The 17,690-nt window shown below is 44.8% G+C and overlaps 1 protein-coding gene across 3 annotated transcripts in view; it reads right to left on the bottom strand.

Moving 5' to 3' along the window:
* efr3a (EFR3 homolog A (S. cerevisiae)) overlaps positions 1-17,690 on the bottom strand; it is a 62,477-nt gene that overhangs the window by 17,898 nt on the left and 26,889 nt on the right. For all 3 annotated transcript variants that reach the window (XM_034614199.1, XM_034614200.1, XM_034614198.1), the window contains 5 exons: positions 17,469-17,596; positions 16,021-16,171; positions 11,871-11,992; positions 8,043-8,192; positions 3,505-3,645 (listed from right to left, as the gene is read on the bottom strand). In XM_034614199.1, the coding sequence (XP_034470090.1) occupies positions 3,505-3,645; positions 8,043-8,192; positions 11,871-11,992; positions 16,021-16,171; positions 17,469-17,596 (692 nt within the window). The remainder of the gene's footprint in view (positions 1-3,504; positions 3,646-8,042; positions 8,193-11,870; positions 11,993-16,020; positions 16,172-17,468; positions 17,597-17,690) is intronic.

Below are 17,690 nucleotides of genomic sequence, written 5' to 3'. Positions count from 1 at the left end.
TTAGTTGAATTAAATTTTATGAGTACAACTAATCTTCACCACATTAGTCAACAAGTTAAAGTAGAACTCATGACCTGCGTTAACTAGAAGATTTTACAGTTGTGTTGTGTTTCTTTAACGTTTCCTGTGCCTGGTGATCGATTGTGTTACAGTGGAAAAGATTGATCGGCAGCGACAGAGTGACACAGACGGAGACACTTTAATAAACTCCGCTCGCAAAGACAGACGAGAGGGACGGAAAGACGGGAGCAGACGGAGGAGAGGACGAGGAAAGAAGACGACTGCTACGACATAAAACAACTGGAAGACAACAAATCAGACAATGAGCGATATCATCACACGGACGCCTTCTTCTCGCCTCTGGAAATATCTGACAGCCAATCGGCAGCTATGAATAAATAACTGGTTCTGATGCAGTTGGAGGTTTCCTGTCAACAGTTCTAAAGGAAGCAATGCAGACCCACTGCGCTCTCTTAGATTTATACCCTGCACCTTATTTTACCAGAAAATATTAAAAACAGTTTACCCGGTAAAGAGGAAGATGCTTTTTATTAAACCAGAATCAGCCTTTCGATCGCTGTTTTCAAAGCCACCAGACTCCATTTACAAAAGGAATGATTTTACCTCACAGAACAAAGGAGTTGCTGGTTCACTGCTACTTCCATCAATTTGTTGGTTTGTGTTATTGTGCGACTTTCAGCGATGGAAGAGGTTGAGTCCATTTACTGCAGCGGTGCACCACAAGATGAAAACAACTAGATGCTGGTTGTTTCTGGTTAAAAACAAGATCTTACTCTTTTCCAAAAAGGGTTTATTTCTGTTATAATGTTGTCAAAGACTTCCTGTTATTGTTCGTGACAAAAACACTTTTACTTTGTCCCGATCGCTGACTTGGAAATAAAGGAAAATTTGGTGAATAAATCCTGGAGTTATTCTTTAATACATGCACGAGAACAAATGGTGTGAAGTGGAAGAATATTATGTGCTGGACTTCTACGCACCACATGTTAGTGTGTCGACATGTTTAAGTCATTGTATATATATTTTGTATCTAGGACGGGAGCTCGGCTGACGCTACCTGATGAGCCGTGGCCTCAGTGAACGGCCGTTTTAAAGAAAAGAGAAAATAGGGAAGTTGAGCTTGAAACAAACTGACGAGGCTCCGAGGAGATGAGTGTTGGAGGAGAGGGAACAATGATTAAAGCAGCTTCCCTCTTGAGGAGGAGACAGACGTCGAGCAGTCACAGTAATATCATGTCATTAATTGTTAATAGCAGCATTAAGAGGCTCGCAGCAGCGTGATACTGTCATGTTAAACTATGTTGTTAAACTACAACCAACACTGTGATGTCAAGTCCAGACTCATATGATACATGTACTCAAGAATTTAAAGGAAGTCAATGAGGCGTGTTTTCTCATAATAAGACCGTGACCTTCACCTTTGACCACCGTATTCTAATCATTGTCCAAGTGAATTCTGGTGATATTACTGAGAGGAACAGACGGACTCAGGATACATCTGTTAAAACCAAGAGAGCGAATGTGAACCTTTGGATTTTCACTTAACGTTAAGTGGCATTTTTGTACAAATACAGAAAGTGTGTGATCATTTACCGTCATGTTAATTTGGGACAAATTGGATATAAATATATTTTCAGCTGCACAGAAGCAAATATCAAAATCTAACCGAACAAATACACAGGAATAGAAAACAGCAGCTCCAGTAATAGATTTCAAAACTAAATCTCCAGTCAGGACAAATCTGTCTGTTTTCCCACTGAGGTCTGTTTAAATTGGTTTAAATCCGATTGGTACCTTTCTGTCAGAAACAAGGTGCTGTACGTACATCACATCGCTCAGCAAACAGGATTCACATCGAGCGGAAACGGCACCATAAGCTTCAGCTCCTGCAAACAATCAATAGTCCGGCGCCTGAAGGTCTGAGCCACAGCAGACCGACAATTTACCCAACGTGTGTCACAGCAGAGGGACACAAAGTGCAGAGAGAGAAAAGTTCAATTACACAAACTTAAATAACCTTGAAGATTGTCCCAGTCAGTGTCTCTGGCCCTTCTCCTGCAGCCTCCTAGTAACATGTCAGAGTGAGTCCATGTGAGGACACAGCAGGACAATGTGTGGAAGCTTCCCAGTGAGCGAGTGGACGTGTTGATGAGGTTTCTAACACGTGATGGACGTGAAACTGGAAGAACACAAACATCTCAGGATGAAGAAGAGGAGCCGTACACGTAGAAGACGAAGACGTCCACTTGGAAACACGAGGAGGTTCCAGATCTTTTGGTGATGAGGGCCGACGCCGGTGTGGATGAGCTGTAAACAACAACACTGATCTTTCCACAGCAGAGTTTATACGTCATGTCCGGCCCCCTGCTGCTCTACAGGCTCCGCCCCTGCTGCTCTACAGGCTCCGCCCCTGCTGCTCTACAGGCTCCGCCCCTCGCCTGGATGTTCCCCACATGTTCCTGTTTGAACGAGTCGGGACCCGACAACCTGCTGCTGCTGCTTCACCAACACTAACATGTCCAGACAACATTTCACTGAGTTCATGTCTGAAATCAGCTCAGTGATCATTATTGTTATTCAGATTCATGACGCTTCATTCTGTCACACCAGAACACTGACTGACCCAGTGACATCACAATCCCTGGAGCCGACCTGCTGGCAAGACTGAAAACTGCTGAAGAGAGGAAGAGTCGTTTAAACATGTAAATGAGCTTTTCCTGCTGAAGCTGCGGAGGATGAAGGAGCCAAAGACAAGGCTGCAACAGAGCGGCTCAGCCGAGCGGAAACACACTGGGACAGGGGAACATCCCAGCGGGCCTCGGCCGTTTGCTCCGTAATTGTCCAATTTATGTGAACCGTGCCGAGTGGCGAGGCAGCGCGGCCTATAAGAGCCGTGACGGGGATATTTAATTCCCAGGGGGGAGACGTGGTCACCGGGTGGCGATGGTGCGCTGCGTTCACACGACAGCCGCCCGCGTGATAACAGAGCTCATTTAATTTCCTGTGTGTGCTGGGAGTCTGCGGTGAGGAAGAGGTGTGTGTGTGTGTGTGTGTGTGTGTGTGTGTGTGTGTGTGTGTGTGTGTGTGTGTGTGTGTGTGTGTGTGTGTGTGTGTGTGTGCCAGAAAATAAATGAAGGACTTGTAAGAGGATGAGTCCTGAAATTGTCCCTAAACGCACACAAACATCCACGTACACACTCTTCCAGTGTGCACGTGAAATGTTCCTGAAATGCTCTGGAGGTTCTGAATGTCAGAGCCAGTTGCTCCTCACATTTGACGGGGAGAGGGACGTCTGGAACATCCTGATCAGCTGCCTCTCCCACCAGAAGAAACTAAATGAATGGACCTGTTTAGCCTTTTAAAAAACAAATAACATAAACGTTGCATATTGAAGCCTGCTCTTGCTTTTCCAGGATGAACAACAATCGCTGCAGAGTAAAGAACATGTTCTTGTTGTTTTACTTTTCATTACTTCGTACTCACACTAAGACGGGCCGGACAGCGTTGTTCATGTTGCCATAGGCCGCCCTGCCCAGCAGCTCTCTGAAGCAGCTCTCCGCCAGCGACGCCGGGTTCTCCTCGCCATCCTGACCCCCCCCCGATGGTGTGCCGGGCTGCCCCGCCCTGCAGGAGGAGAGGAGGAGAGTTCAGTATAGGAAGTACAGGAGTGGGAAGCACTTCCTGAACAGCAGCAGTGAAGACAGCTAATCTGAAAACAACCTCCGTCAACAAAATGTTCAAAATTGAAATTACTGAAGAAGCTTCAACAATCAATTCATCATATCACACACAAAAGACACGTGTGAGAGAGAGTGCAGAGTGAAATGACAAAGATAAACCTCCAGGATGTGGAGAGGATGAAGAATGAGGAACTAAAGACGGAGCAGAGGCTGAAGAGAAATCAATCAGAGCAGCTGCAAAAAGGGAGAAATCAAATGAAAGAGTATCGACCAGCCTCAGTCAGATAGGTGTGTGTGTGTGTGTGTGTGTGTGTGTGTGTGTGTGTGTGTGTGTGTGTGTGTGTGTGTGTGTGTGTGTGTGTGTGTGTGTGGCGTCAATCTGTCTACATCAGGAGACACTGTAAAAAAACTACGTACGAAATGTTCTAAATGTCTAATCATCACAGAGAAGATCAGCCCAACAATGATAGAAAAGTTATTAATTTACAGGTTCTACCGGTTCTTGAAGAGGTTCTTAGGATCCTTCATGGTTTTTGAGTAGTTGATGGGAAGGTTCTAGGAGTTTGGGGTTCTAGTGGTAATTGGGACGGTTCTTTGGATCGTTCAAGGTGTTTTTGTGGTTGATGGGAAGGTTCTCACTTCCTTTACAAGGCTCTAGTGGGAAGTGAGAAGCTTCCCTGGATTGTTCAGAAAGCTTTAGTGGTTGATTGGAAGGTTCTTGAAGTCCTTCAGGAAGTTCTAGGGGTTGTCAAAGGTTTGAGTTGTCATTAAGAAGGTTCTAGTTGAGAAAATATCGTAGTTATTTGTGTGAGAAATCAACTTGACATTTGTTAGTACACTGAACATTAACTGAGACGGACACTTCAACGCCTTTAAATGACCAGGATGCTTCATGATCCACCAGAACACAAGAGATGGCTTGTGATGAAATGTGAACAGGAGCTTTCTTTAAGCATTTGAACAAACTATCTGTGCTCTCAATTCGTTTTTCCATTTTTGTACTCCACTGCCGCCCTGTCGATCCTACAGCTCAACATCCAACACAAAACTTATTGTGTTCACGTTTGTCATCTTCTGCACAGCTGCCGAGAATCCACAGGCCTGGCTTGAGACCAGGGCCGCCTCCTGTTATGCTGTATTGATAAAAATAATGCAATTGTAAATCAGCAATAAGCCAGCACGTAGATGGACTGTTGGCAGCCGGGTCTCAGGAGGGAAACTGCAATTACTGTCGGCCCACACAGGCCAGAGGAAATTAAATGCTTGTTGCTTGTTCGAGGCAGCAAAACGAGATAAAAATGAAAATCTCTCCAGTAATAGACGGTGGGTTGGTGCTGTTGAATGAATCGTCCAGAGAAAACTTTGTAAAAGCTGGATATGTTTCCAGATGATTGGCAGCTGAATGTTCAAGCTGGTGCTGAGCAGCGAGACCCGTTTGGATCATAACCACACGTTGTGTTCGGCCACAGGAAACGATGCAGAGTGCAATTACAAGTTTGTTGAATACAATAACGGTGCAGCTATAAATAAAATGCCTCATTGGCTTTCAATGTTTGGCTGCAGTGGAAAAATGAATAACGCTCATAAGTTTAGGACTTTTAAAATAAAGTTACACAGTGTTTCACAGATGGGGGGGGGGGGGGCAGTGAGGATGATGTATATGTCAGAACTAGAATGGTTTGTTATTACTGGGCAAACTGTTTGTTATAATAAGAAATGGTCCATTCAATATTAATATATAATGTAGGTTCTCTCTTAATAAAACCACTTACTTTTCCACAAATCATGAAAAAAACTACATTTTAAATATAATTTTAATAACACATTTTTATTTAAACTTAACATTTTCCCTTTTGTTGGTATCGATGTTCATTATGAATCACTTAATATCAGTAGAATTGTTTTTTTTTTAATCAGAGGCATCATTGTCACTACATTTAGAGACGGCTCCTAAAAGTGAAGCCAAAGCATCTTGATCACCCCCTGGTGGCTGGCTGCAGTATAGATCATACACCCTGCCTCCTCCATGTTAGCAAATGGTACACGGAACTCGGAAAACAAATAAATAAAAAGATATCCAAGTACACGTCTATATCGTATTAATACGTATTTTCGTGAAAGTGAACCGTGTGTGCAGTTTTGATCTAATGTTGTTCTTGTATTGATGAAGAGCAAAAGGGGGGGGGGGGGGGGGGGGGGGGGAGGGGGAGACAAAGGGCCGCAGGTCGGAGTTGAACCCACGGCAGACGACCCGCTCCGCCAGGTGAGCGGAGTTAAACGCTTGTTAAGGTGTAAACATCCGGTGGTCGAGGCCGACGCGACGGAGAAAGGTGGCTTCACCAGAGGAGAGTGCGGCTGTGATTGCGTGTAGCTGTGTGTGATTGCAGCCGTGTGAACCAGGCCAGATGACAATGTGATGTGCGCTGCATGATTACAGATCATGATGACTACCCTGCAGTTTGAACTCCCGATGACTGGGCTCGTTTTTCTCCCAGACCTTTTCAGTGAGTCCACGTGGAATGATGCTCAGGATCATCAAATCAACTTCTCTCTGCTCATCAGGGATCCATCTTTGGCAGGTGGGGGGGGCGCTCGATTCACTTTAAGAGATCATTTCAACCTGATGCTGATCCATGGGACTTTAAACCGAGACTCTACTTCACTGGCAGAAATTACAGCATTAGTTATCGATCTAATGAATTAATAACAGAGCTCATGTCTGAGGAATCGCGATTTGGACACGAGATACGTTTCATATTATTAAACTCCATGTAAACAGCAGAGTGGCTTGGACTCATCAACACAAGTGATTCTGTCGATCACGACAACGACGACTGGTTCTCCGGTTCAGGTTCTGTGTCGAGTCGAAGGTGAACAGAGCTTTGTGCAGCAGCAGATCTTTACTTCAGGTCCTGTGGACCACGATCACCACAGACACAACAGCCAGGTTCAGAACGGACACGGCACTGGTCTGTTAAACTAGAAGCAGAGTGACCGACTCTCTCACTCTTCTCTGTGCAGGACGGACAGCAACACTCAATTCAATTGCATTTGTATAACGCCAAATCCTAATATACATGATCTCAAGGCACAGAGAAGGTCAAGACCTCTCAAGCTTCCCTGCGTTAATACGGGCGACGTCACCCAGACATCGAGATGGCGGCTGTGGTCGGATCCCATCCTAGCCCACTCTATTCCTCTGCAGGTGATGAAAAGAAGTTACTCCTTCTTGTGTGGCTTCATGAACAGACAAGCAAAGAGGAGAAGAAAAACTCAAATGGAGGAATAAAAAAAAAAAAAAACAGGGTCCAAAAATAGCTTTTTGTTCACATGGAAACCATCCGAACGAGACAGAGAGGCACGAGGACGCCACGGCGAGACCGAGGAAGAAAGGAGAGGTGGTTATAAAATATTCGGGAGATGAAGAGAGGATGGAAAAGGAGAAAATGAAGAAGGAGAAGTGCAAAAGTGAGGGAAAGACAAGTAACAGAGAAAGAGGAGAGGAGACGACCAGAGGAGAGGACGACGGGACTTTCCTGCTGAAATAAAAAATAAATACTAATAATTAGGACAAGAAACTCTTCTCTAGTGTCTAAAATCTCTTAGAGCAGCTCCCTCTGTCTGTCCAGATGCAAAGCTTGTTGTTTGATGGACTCAAATTATTAAAGAACAATGAATTGATCATAATGTAATACATCTTAGATTGATGCGTGAAATATGAGTTCCTTTCTTGTGGTTTCTTTCGGATGAAATGTGGTGAGGCGAGTGTTAAGCTTCCTGTCCTCGCTGATCTCTGCCATAGCTGCTCTTCTCAGCAACAGGAAGAGAGGATGAGGGAAACGCAGAGAACTCCTCGGTGTGACATATCACCAGGATTTCCTCCCTCACCTCGACTGCGCGCCTGGATTTGAGGATCGAGTGAATATAATGAGGTTTGAGGTGTGAGGAGCCGCGAGGAGAGCGAGCGCAGTAATTCCCCGGCTCGAGTTCAGCGGAAGGTTTCTCTAGCTGAAGCAGAAGGTCAAAAAATAAAGACGAGCATAAAACAAACAAGAAAAATCAAAACCTAAAGGATGTTTCTGGAAATAAAATACAGGTTTATAAAGTATGTTTGTGTTCCGTACCTCACCCTGTCGTCAGATGTGTTTCCACTGAGCGGATAGAAGTTTAATTCTTCAGGACAAACCGAAACTAAATTCTCCTCATGTTATTTAAACTACAACGACTGCTCTTTACACCAGGAGACGGAGGTTATATTCTCTATCACGAGGACTGGAGGAGCTGGGGATCGAACCACCGGACGACCCACTCTCCCTCCCGAGCTGCGTGTGTGTGCATCACCTGTCCAGGTCGTCACTGTCCTGCATGTTGAACAGCATGGACGGGATCAGTTTGTCCATGTGCTGCGGCTCCCAGATGATGGCCTGCAGCTCGTCGTTCACCGTCTTCCTCACCACGCCCTGCAGACCTTTGATCCCCGCCACACGGATCCTGTACGAGGGAAAACACACCTCACTCAACAACACATCTTCAAATATTATCAACTTTATTCTTGTAATCGCCCATATTCTTAAATATGCCCTCAATATGTTGTTGTCGTGAAGAGCCCATAGCAGCCCAGTCAGGCTCCCACAGTTCAGTCTGAAAAGCTCTGGTAGGTGAATAAGAGAATTAAAAACATCTCATTGCAGAGGTTTCACTTGAGCAAAGTGATCTTTCAATCGTCAGGTTGCAGTTTTATTTCTAAGAAGAGAAAAGGGAATCGGTCGGGGAGCCTGGCGTCAGACAAACAGAATTCTTCATTGTTTCGAAGACACAGAAAGTCTCTGCCTGCCAGCTGGATTGTTAAGGAGGTATAAATAGCTCGGTTGCGGCGGCGGCGGCGGCGGCGGCGAGTCTCAGACGAGGCTGTGACACCGCGCAGTACTTCACAAGACGCCTGCTCCCACTGCGACGCCCACCTTGTGACTCCAGCACCGATCAGCAGAGCATTAAAACAACACCTGGAGACTTCTCTCTCTGCTGCAGGCTGGGAACACCTCCTCACAGTGTCGGTGCAGCAGCTGAGGCCGGAGCGCTCACGTCTTTGTGCGTTGAAACACATCAGTTCTGTCTCCTGTATACGTCTGAGTGTGTGTGTGTGTGTGTGTGTGTGTGTGTGTGTGTGTGTGTGTGTGTGTGTGTGTGTGTGTGTGTTAGCGGGTTGTTTATTTCTTCTTCGTCTCTCTCCTGTATTTCATTATTTGTTTGGCTGCCACGGTGGAGACGAATTCCCAAATAGAATCTCTCTGGCGGTTATTGGATCAGGCCCGAGGCGAGGTCACCCGCCCTGCTTTTCATATTATTGCTCATACACTCGCCCGCGTCGCGAGCGGAGACTAAAGACCGAAATAGGAAACGGTGATGTAAGACTCGCTCGGCTCTGATTGGCCCACAGAGGCGGTGTACAGTCGTGTGTATGTGTGTGTTATTATGAGGAAGTCTCACACCACTGGAGAAACAGCTCATAAGTATTTAGTTCGGACTTCGGAACTATTTGATTCTGCGGATTTACGAAGCTATGGAGGGAACTGTCGTGAATATCGATCGGCGTTTACCGCAGCCAATAGCATCGATGGTAACTAGCAGGTCAACACGGAACATGGACTTCCTGCCACCGCCTCCGATTTAACGGATGAATAGGACAGTGTAGCTCCCTGCGCACCGGTTGCTAACTGGCAGAATTCATCGTCACAGGGAGGAAGTAAAGAATTCCCAAAAGCTTTCTGATTGGACACTGAATGAGGAAATGGGCCCGAGCGCAGGATGAGTCATCGAACAGTTTAAAGTGTTGTTTCCACTTTCCACTGTTTCCTGGTCAAACGTTAAAGGGGTTTTCTTTGTGTCCGTGAGACCACAGTGGTTCTGACCTTTGACCTCTCAGATCTAAGCAGTTTATCCTTGAGTCTAAACATTTTTGCCAAATCTGAAGAAAGTCCCTCGTGTTCATATCATGTTCACAATGGGAACTACCATAAAACATAATTGCTCCGGCCACTGGGTGTTGCTGGTGTGGAGAAAAATCTGACATATGTAGAGCATTGATATTCATGACTGTGAATAATTTGGTTTTGGTTTTGTTGGTGCAGCTTCATGCCTCTCGGCTGAGTGACCACCCTGAAGCAGCAGAGAAGTGAAGAGCTGAATCTGTCCCACTCCGGTGATCAGGTGAAGAAGTGCACAGTAAGTGGTGGTTAGGCCTGTTAGTGTGTTAGGAGAGAAGCTGCTCTCAGGAGGAGACGAGTCCTCAAGAGCTTCTTCAGGATCTTGAGGATCGGACACTCAGATTCTCCCTGAATCTGTTCTCCAATAAGAAAAATCAGGTGCAGGAACAAGACGGCTAAAGTCCAGAGTCCGATGTTCACCGCTTTGCTATATTAATCATTTTGCAGCTGTAATTATCCCAAAGGGACAAATTCAGAGTGTCATGGTGTGTTCTCTCCAGCTCCATGTTAAAGTTCAGGAGGCAGAAACCTCCTCTTTGATGAAGCTGCTCAGATGAACCATCCCTCTGTTCTACTGCCATAGACCTAGACTGCTAGGAAAACTCCCATGATGCACTTCTCTTCCTCTGTCCTCCAGTGAACATGGAATAATAACACAGCAATAAATGAACTGAAACTCGTGTGAACCTCTCGTTCCTCTGCAGGAGCCAGATCTGCCTCGACTACTAAACTATTACAATTATTAGTCTTTTATTTATAATAAACATTATTATCATCTTCAGTATTGCTGTTATTTATTGAATGAGCCGTCACTGCTCCTGTTACTAATCATAACTTGAAGCTGACTGATTTATCGGTTGGCCAATTCAGAATTTTACAGAATAAACAATGAAGAGAAGTCGAACATCTATATTTATATTTTAAGTAAAAGATGTGTTTGTATTCTTATTTCAAGCTCGACATATTTCGTTTCATTTATAGTTATTTATAATAAAGTTTATGGTTAAACTGTAAAATTTCAATTATATTTCTTTGTCACAAGGGTTTGATAATGACAACAGTTACCCCCCCCCCACACACACACTTCTTCCTGTTAAAAGGATATTTCTCCCTCCTCGATCATTTGCTCGTTGAGCCGTCGTGTTTTCTCTATAATTTTCTAACTTCTTGACCTTACGCTGTAAAGTAGGAATAAGTACGTTGGTGCTTTTTACACAAATAGAAAAATGAGAAGCTGAAGTTCCTGTTTGGAGGCAGAGGACGTTTAAACCTCTGACACAGCGAGCGAGACATTACAGGCAGGTAGGCCCATCTCTCTGTGAATCACTTGAAGGCTTCACATCGTTTCAGCTCAGCCATTCTCCCACACTTCATTTCACCATCCCGTCTTTCACATGCTCATATTTCAGCACTTCAAACGCAGCGAGGCTCTCCTGCAGCGCCGAGTGAGCCATGTGGTCGCAGTGGGAGGGGAAGGCCATGAAATATGGATCAGGAGGAGATATATTTAATTCTGTACTCGCTGGATTTAAGTGGGATGAGACCTGCGCTCGAGGGGATTGTATTACAGCCCCCCCCCCCACTGGATGTGCTGTCGCTAGGATCCATCGCTGCATTAGGAGATGAGGGTGTTTCTGAACGGTGGACGCAGATGATAATCTCAATAAACAGAAATGATGCTACACCATCAGTATTTCCATAAGTGAAAATTAAAGCCAGTAAATGTGTGTTTTCATTTGACACAGTTTTAAGTGAAGCAGCTGGATTCTCCGACTCGATCACCTGAAGAGAATTAATCAGGGAAACAATCTGCACTGATCCATCAGCTGGTTTCAACTAAAGAACGGAATTGAAAAATCTGCTGTTTTGTCGCAGACATATTTACATTAGTTGTGTTTTTCAAATGAAGAAAAGTCAGCGCAGTCAGGGAGAGGACAGCGTCTGCACATGGGATTATTACACAGGAACGACATCTGTAATCAATATGTTGCATTGTATTGAGATCTGAGAATCTTTAAGATAAAACAGGGAGTCAGTGCACGCAGACTTTATAAACCTTTAGTGTCCAAAACTTCAAAGTCAAAGTTTAGTTTTATGGCTTATTTCCGTTGGCTGTTGGTTTGAATAAGATTTAAAACAGATCTTAAGAGACGCGTCTCTGCGGGAAGCGTCTCCGTCTTCTTACCTGCTTCTGGTCTCAGGATCATCGTGCGTCGAGTGGCACATGGCACTGAACTGAGACACGAAGAAGTCGTAGCGACGATGGTAGGAGGGCGTGTCCTCCTCAATGTTGGCAAACTTCACAAACTAGGAAGGAGACAGGGAGGAGGAGAAAACATTCATTAGCCTTCATTTGTCTCAAGGCCTCAGAAGACAACAGAGATTTTCCGGACGTTTTACAAAGGGGCTGGGAGGATGGCGGACTCTGTGGAAGAGGACCCGTTCCAGAAAGAAGCTCAGATGACTTAAGACAACATCATTATAGCGTCCAACATGAGTTCTTATTAACACATTTTGAACATGACCAGCGTGGCTCGATTGAAGTTTACTGATCTGGAAGACAAATCTCTCTCCATAGAAAATCTGGTTCTTGGATCCTTTAATTGCCTTCAGTCATCTGTCCATAGTTTCCCAGTTCCTTCAAAGTGTGTGGAGCTCATTTAAAAAAGGTCTAATCTGTTTTACACCACTAAGAATCGTTGTCATCTTCTCTTAATCTTGTCCGACTGATGCTACTTTAGTATTAGACAAAATATTCAAGTTGAACTATCACAGAGAAATTAGTCGAGCCTTCATCTTGGCAAAGTGTCAGTGTCAGAATCTGTCCTCAATCCACCTCCAACAGTCCACACTGTCGTCCAGCCTCTTCAGGTCACAGCTGCTGAGGGTCTGCGGAGGAACCAGGGCTACAGTGACACTCGCAGCATTTCAGAGTAAAATACTGTCCTACTGTTGCATGGCTCTGAACAGGAAGTGATGGTGACAGTAATCATAACCATTAGAGAGCTCCCTCCTCTTGTTCAGCCTGTAATTTCCTCCCTTCAAACCAGTCTCCTCTGGAGAGGCCTCCTCTCTCCCTGCAGTCAGCTGCGCTCGAGTGGCGTTTTCGACGCCCCATCACTGTCCACTGCATTAAATTGCCTCTGTATAGTTTGGCATCATTGACAAAAACCCTGATGTTCAACCTGATCCTTCACTTTGCAGCTAACCTCTCGTGGGGATACGGCTGCGATGGGAGGAGGTACGCCGGCAGCTGGCGCCCAGGAGAGCGGCTCTGCCTCAGCGTCCCAGATGTGTTACAGCATCGCAGCAGAGGAGGGAGTCCAGGCGTTAGACTTTCATAAATAATAATTACCAGCTTGTGTTTATGAGGAGCTGAGGGGGAAACTCTGGTCACGACTGTGGGTGTTGAGCAGGGCCCCCCCCCGAATGGATTCAAATAGGTTTTATTTGATCATAAAGCCATATACACATCACACACAGGCAGCTGTTTAAAAATATAACTGCTAAGAAATTACAGCTAATTAAAAAAAAGCTACAAATCTGTTGTAATTCAGTCCGGTCATTTTACCTCTTTAGCCACAAATCATAAGTGATCATATATAAACACACCCCAACAACTTTAAAAGGCATCATTTGAGAAAATCTACACAATTGATCTTCGATGGTGGCAAAACATTAAACTGCTTTTCAAAAGGAGATATTCATATATATATATATATATATATATATATATATATATATATATATATATATATATATATATATATATATATATGAGAGACTAAGAGGTATAAAATTAATCTAAATTAGTCAATGCAATAAAAGAAAATTAAAAACCAATAACTGACAAATTGCTTTGGGAGCGATGTGCTCACAGTGACTACCAGATTAATTCATCCAATACAATGCATTTTAATATAGCATGAAATATGGGAGGCTTTGATTCTATAAGCAGGGATTTCAAAGTGTTGCTGTGTGTTTGTGCGTCCGGATCATTTTCCTCATTTACAAATGTTAAAAGTTGTTGAGACGACTGAAGCATCGAGAGGGTGAGTGCTTTACGTGAAGAAGTGGGGGGGGGGGTTTGTGGGTAATTCTGGTTGAACCTGAGGTTTTGCCGTGAAGATGAGACTAATCAAAAAGCGGCCGGCTTCACGCCGCACCGACGCCTCGTGGCAAAGCACTTAGCATTTTTAACAACGAGAAGATGAGAGAGTGAAACGAACTCCAGCACAATTTGTTTTGTTTCCCTCGGGCAGTAAAGAGCTCAATTAAAAAAAAAAGGTGTCATTAAAAAGAAATGGACTGGTTTTACTTATCTGTGCATTCTCATTACATAACAAGAAGTAAAGAGTCAAATCCATTTGCACAGTTGTCGCCTCTTTGGTTGAATTGGTCGTTAGCCATCACTGCTTAGAATAGAAACACCTTTTAAAAGACAAACCAACGCGTCCAATTAACTTGGGTCTGTAAACAGTTTCATGAAAGGTGAGACAAACATGGCGTCCTTAGTCATTAAAAAAGAAAAGAGACACTTTGGTATAAAAATGGATTAAAATAAATAAGTGGAGGCTGAATATGTTGAGGCTTCGGGCCTTTGGGCGGCCGGTGTTGGGACTGTGACTTCAATCCAGAGACTCGTCTCCAGAGCTTCTCCAGAGTTTGTGTTTCACAGCTGAACAACACAGCAGCAGGTTTTCTGCACAGACTCGTTCACAGCATCAGATCCTCCTCCTGGTTCAGGTGAGAGGGGGGGCAGCCGGGTGCAGCAGACAGAGACAGGAAGTGACGTGTGACCTCTGCTGCAGAGGTCACGTGATCATGTTTACATCACCTGACACCGTCGTCAGCTCTGATCACCACGAACTCTCTTCACATCTTCGTCTGTGTCTTCATCGTGTGTCAGCACTTCTTCACCAGAGACATTTGTGTCCCGTGTTAGAAGCTCCTCACCCCCCCACTCACTCAGTGAATCAGTGGAGGATCCTCTGCTGTTCACACTGCTCCTGGATTTCTATGGACATTATATCAGGAGGTCAGGAGGAGAAAGCGTCTCACTCAGACATTTGCGTTCACACGTGCACCTCCTCCGGACAGGAGGGTGACACAAAGTTCACAGGAAGTTCGGAGGCAACTCTCACAAATCCTGGCGTCTGCAGTTCATCACAGCAAAGTGTTCTTCTGCTGCTGCCACCTGAGACTCAGGTGATGATGATGGAGATCCACCCGGCCTGTGAACGGTCGGACCGGGAGTTTCCCCTCGCTTCTCGTTTGTGCTGAACGATCATCAAAAATCTTCTCCACAGCCGCAAATCAACACAAGTTGTCTATTCATCATGTTCAAAATCATACTTAGATCAGGCTGTATGGGGTTTTGTTTTCGTCGGCCGCAAGTTAGGACACTGAGTGAAAAGTCGAATCAGATTCACAGACTGTTGATAAAGATGAACGTAGACTTCAGGTCCACAAAGTGAAGCCAATCCCGAAACCTTGTGTGAAGCGGTCCAACGGTTTCAAACTGTCGCTGGAAACACAAATTGTTGAGCTCTGTGTCGTTGTTGCTCTGGAGACGCAAACAAACTCGTTAGACGAATAATTACCTCACAGAACAAATACTAGCTACAACGTAAAAAAAACTAAAACGCCTGCATTAAATAGTGCGTCTCAGCTTTGTAACCATCAGGAACTTGAATGGACATGTCTCTCAACCTAAAAGACGGTCTGTACCACTGTCAACAGCCCCCAGCCCCACCCCCCCACCGGCTCTGCATCCGCTCTCCTTCTCTGTCAGAGTCTAAATACCACACATAAATAATGCAAGAGCCTCAGCATCTAAACCTTCAGCTCTGTTTCCTGCTTAGATGAGACGCCAACAATGGAAAGGACATCAGGCTCAGAGCAGGAGACATGAAGCAAGAGAGAGAGAGAGAGAGAGAGAGAGAGAGAGAGAGAGAAAACTCCGGGTTCATCTTCAGTCGACTTGGAAGGAGAAACCAGGCTGAACTTTGCTGGCGGCACATAGAGGCTTATAATAATTACAGGATACGTTACAGGGCAATTTCTTCTGCCAATGTAAAAGTTAGATTAGGTATTTAACTGCCAATGTCGACCTCTGCTACAGACGACTGATGTTTCATGTTCTCTTTGTATGATAACGTCAGCTGTCTTCTTCTTCTTCTTCTTCTTCTTCTTCTTCTTCTTCTTCTATCTATTCTAAGGCTGCATGTTGAACGCCCATCCCCAAGTGGCATCAATGCAGTTCTCATTCTCTCTCACGTGAATTTGTTACTTGGAATCTGTTGTGTTGAGAGCTCGGAAGGAGGCTGACTTACCGAGTTGGTTCCCAGGACCTGCAGGTCCGGTTCTCTGGACTCCAGCAGTTTGGCGACCATGTGCAGGAAACTCTCCACGAAGGGCTTGATGCTCTGAGAGTGACAGGCCATCAGCAGCTGGTCCAGAGCCTCCATGGCAATGACCACGTACCTGAGAACAAAGGTTTCCACGCTCAGTCACTAAAGGTCTATTTCTTCCTTTGTTTATTTCAAACCTGCACTTTTTATTATCTTATTGTTTTCTGTTTGTTTTTCTCATTTTTTATTTGGATGTGAATGCAACACCAGAACCTTGTTTGAGGTGATCCGACCTCAGTCCGGACCAATACACAAAGTTACATAGAAGTGTTTCTAGTCCAGAACACAGAACCTAACTACTAGATCTGTTGCCTGTGGCATGGACTTTTGGACTCATACAGAACTTCCATGTGTCACATCTCTGGGATCTGAATGACCTGACGAACCTAAATACATGCACATGCGTCTGCGTTGGACGGATGCGTTACGGTTCCATAAAGACACACATGACCCGACGGGAGAGAGGGACAGAGGTTTGCTCCCTGACTGCGAGCTGAGAGCCGAATCAAAAACAGAACCGATCAGAAACATCAGTCCTGACACCTGACGACTGCACGTCCTCTTTTCAGAAACACGTCTCTCGTCTCGTCTTAATCAGCTTCCAGGAGCAGAAAGCACTAAATGGTTCAGGGAAATGTAACAACTTGAAAATGTCACAGAACACCGCGGTGATTATTCAACGTTTCGTTTAAGAGCTTTATTCACTTTCTGCTTTAAACTGTCTTAACACTTAAGCTGTCATCGTCCCGCTCAAGCTGATCCAACCCTCGACCAGTTAAAGGCACGCTCTGCACTGGATGTGCGAGCGGCACGTGTGCGTGGCAGGTTCGAGTCGCGGGCGCCTCCATTGCAGTTTTGAAATTCAGATTGAAACTTGTGAAAGTGCCTTAAACTAAACTATTTGACGAAATCGAAGGTCATCTCTTTTTTATTTTATTATTTTACACATTTCTATATATTTAATTTGTATTCCTTCAACCTTTAAATGTCTTTACCACTTCTATTCTACTCTTTTTAATTGTGTTTTTTGTATTAAAATGATGTATTTTAGTGTCCCGCGTGCAGTTCACAGCAAAACAGACAAACAGGTACAGGAAGTCTTGCAAGTATTTATGTTTGTGACATATTCGACAGACAGATATTTATACATAATTGGGGTGAAAGATTATTTTCAACGTGTATGTTGCTGTGCACGGTACACAGGGAAAACAGAGCAGACTCTCTGGATGAGCATGTGGCTCACGTGCACGGTGTTGTCACTCTAACCTGATAACATGGGGGGGGGGGGGGCTCTCATATCCAGTGTGACCCGGCATTAGAGTTAATAACAGAACTTGGAGAGAAAAACAACTAAAACAACTGTCACTCACCCGTATCTGTGTCGCACGACGTCTCTGCTCAGCCTCTCCGCCAGGTAAGATCCAATCCGATCCAGTTTCTCTGGAGCCGACACGGCGTAGAAGGTCAGCTTCTCCATGTCGGATTTACTGAGGCCATCCTGGAGGTTTGACAAGAATATCGTCAGCAGATGACTGTTTCTGTTTGGTTAAGACATGTGACTTTACACCTTCCTGTTCCTCGTGCCTCTGGTC

This window comes from Hippoglossus hippoglossus, chromosome 17 (assembly GCF_009819705.1).
Source record: "Hippoglossus hippoglossus isolate fHipHip1 chromosome 17, fHipHip1.pri, whole genome shotgun sequence".
Lineage (NCBI taxonomy): Eukaryota > Metazoa > Chordata > Actinopteri > Pleuronectiformes > Pleuronectidae > Hippoglossus > Hippoglossus hippoglossus.
Note: the sequence above shows the minus strand (reverse complement) of the source record. Positions and strands in the feature narration are given on the sequence as shown.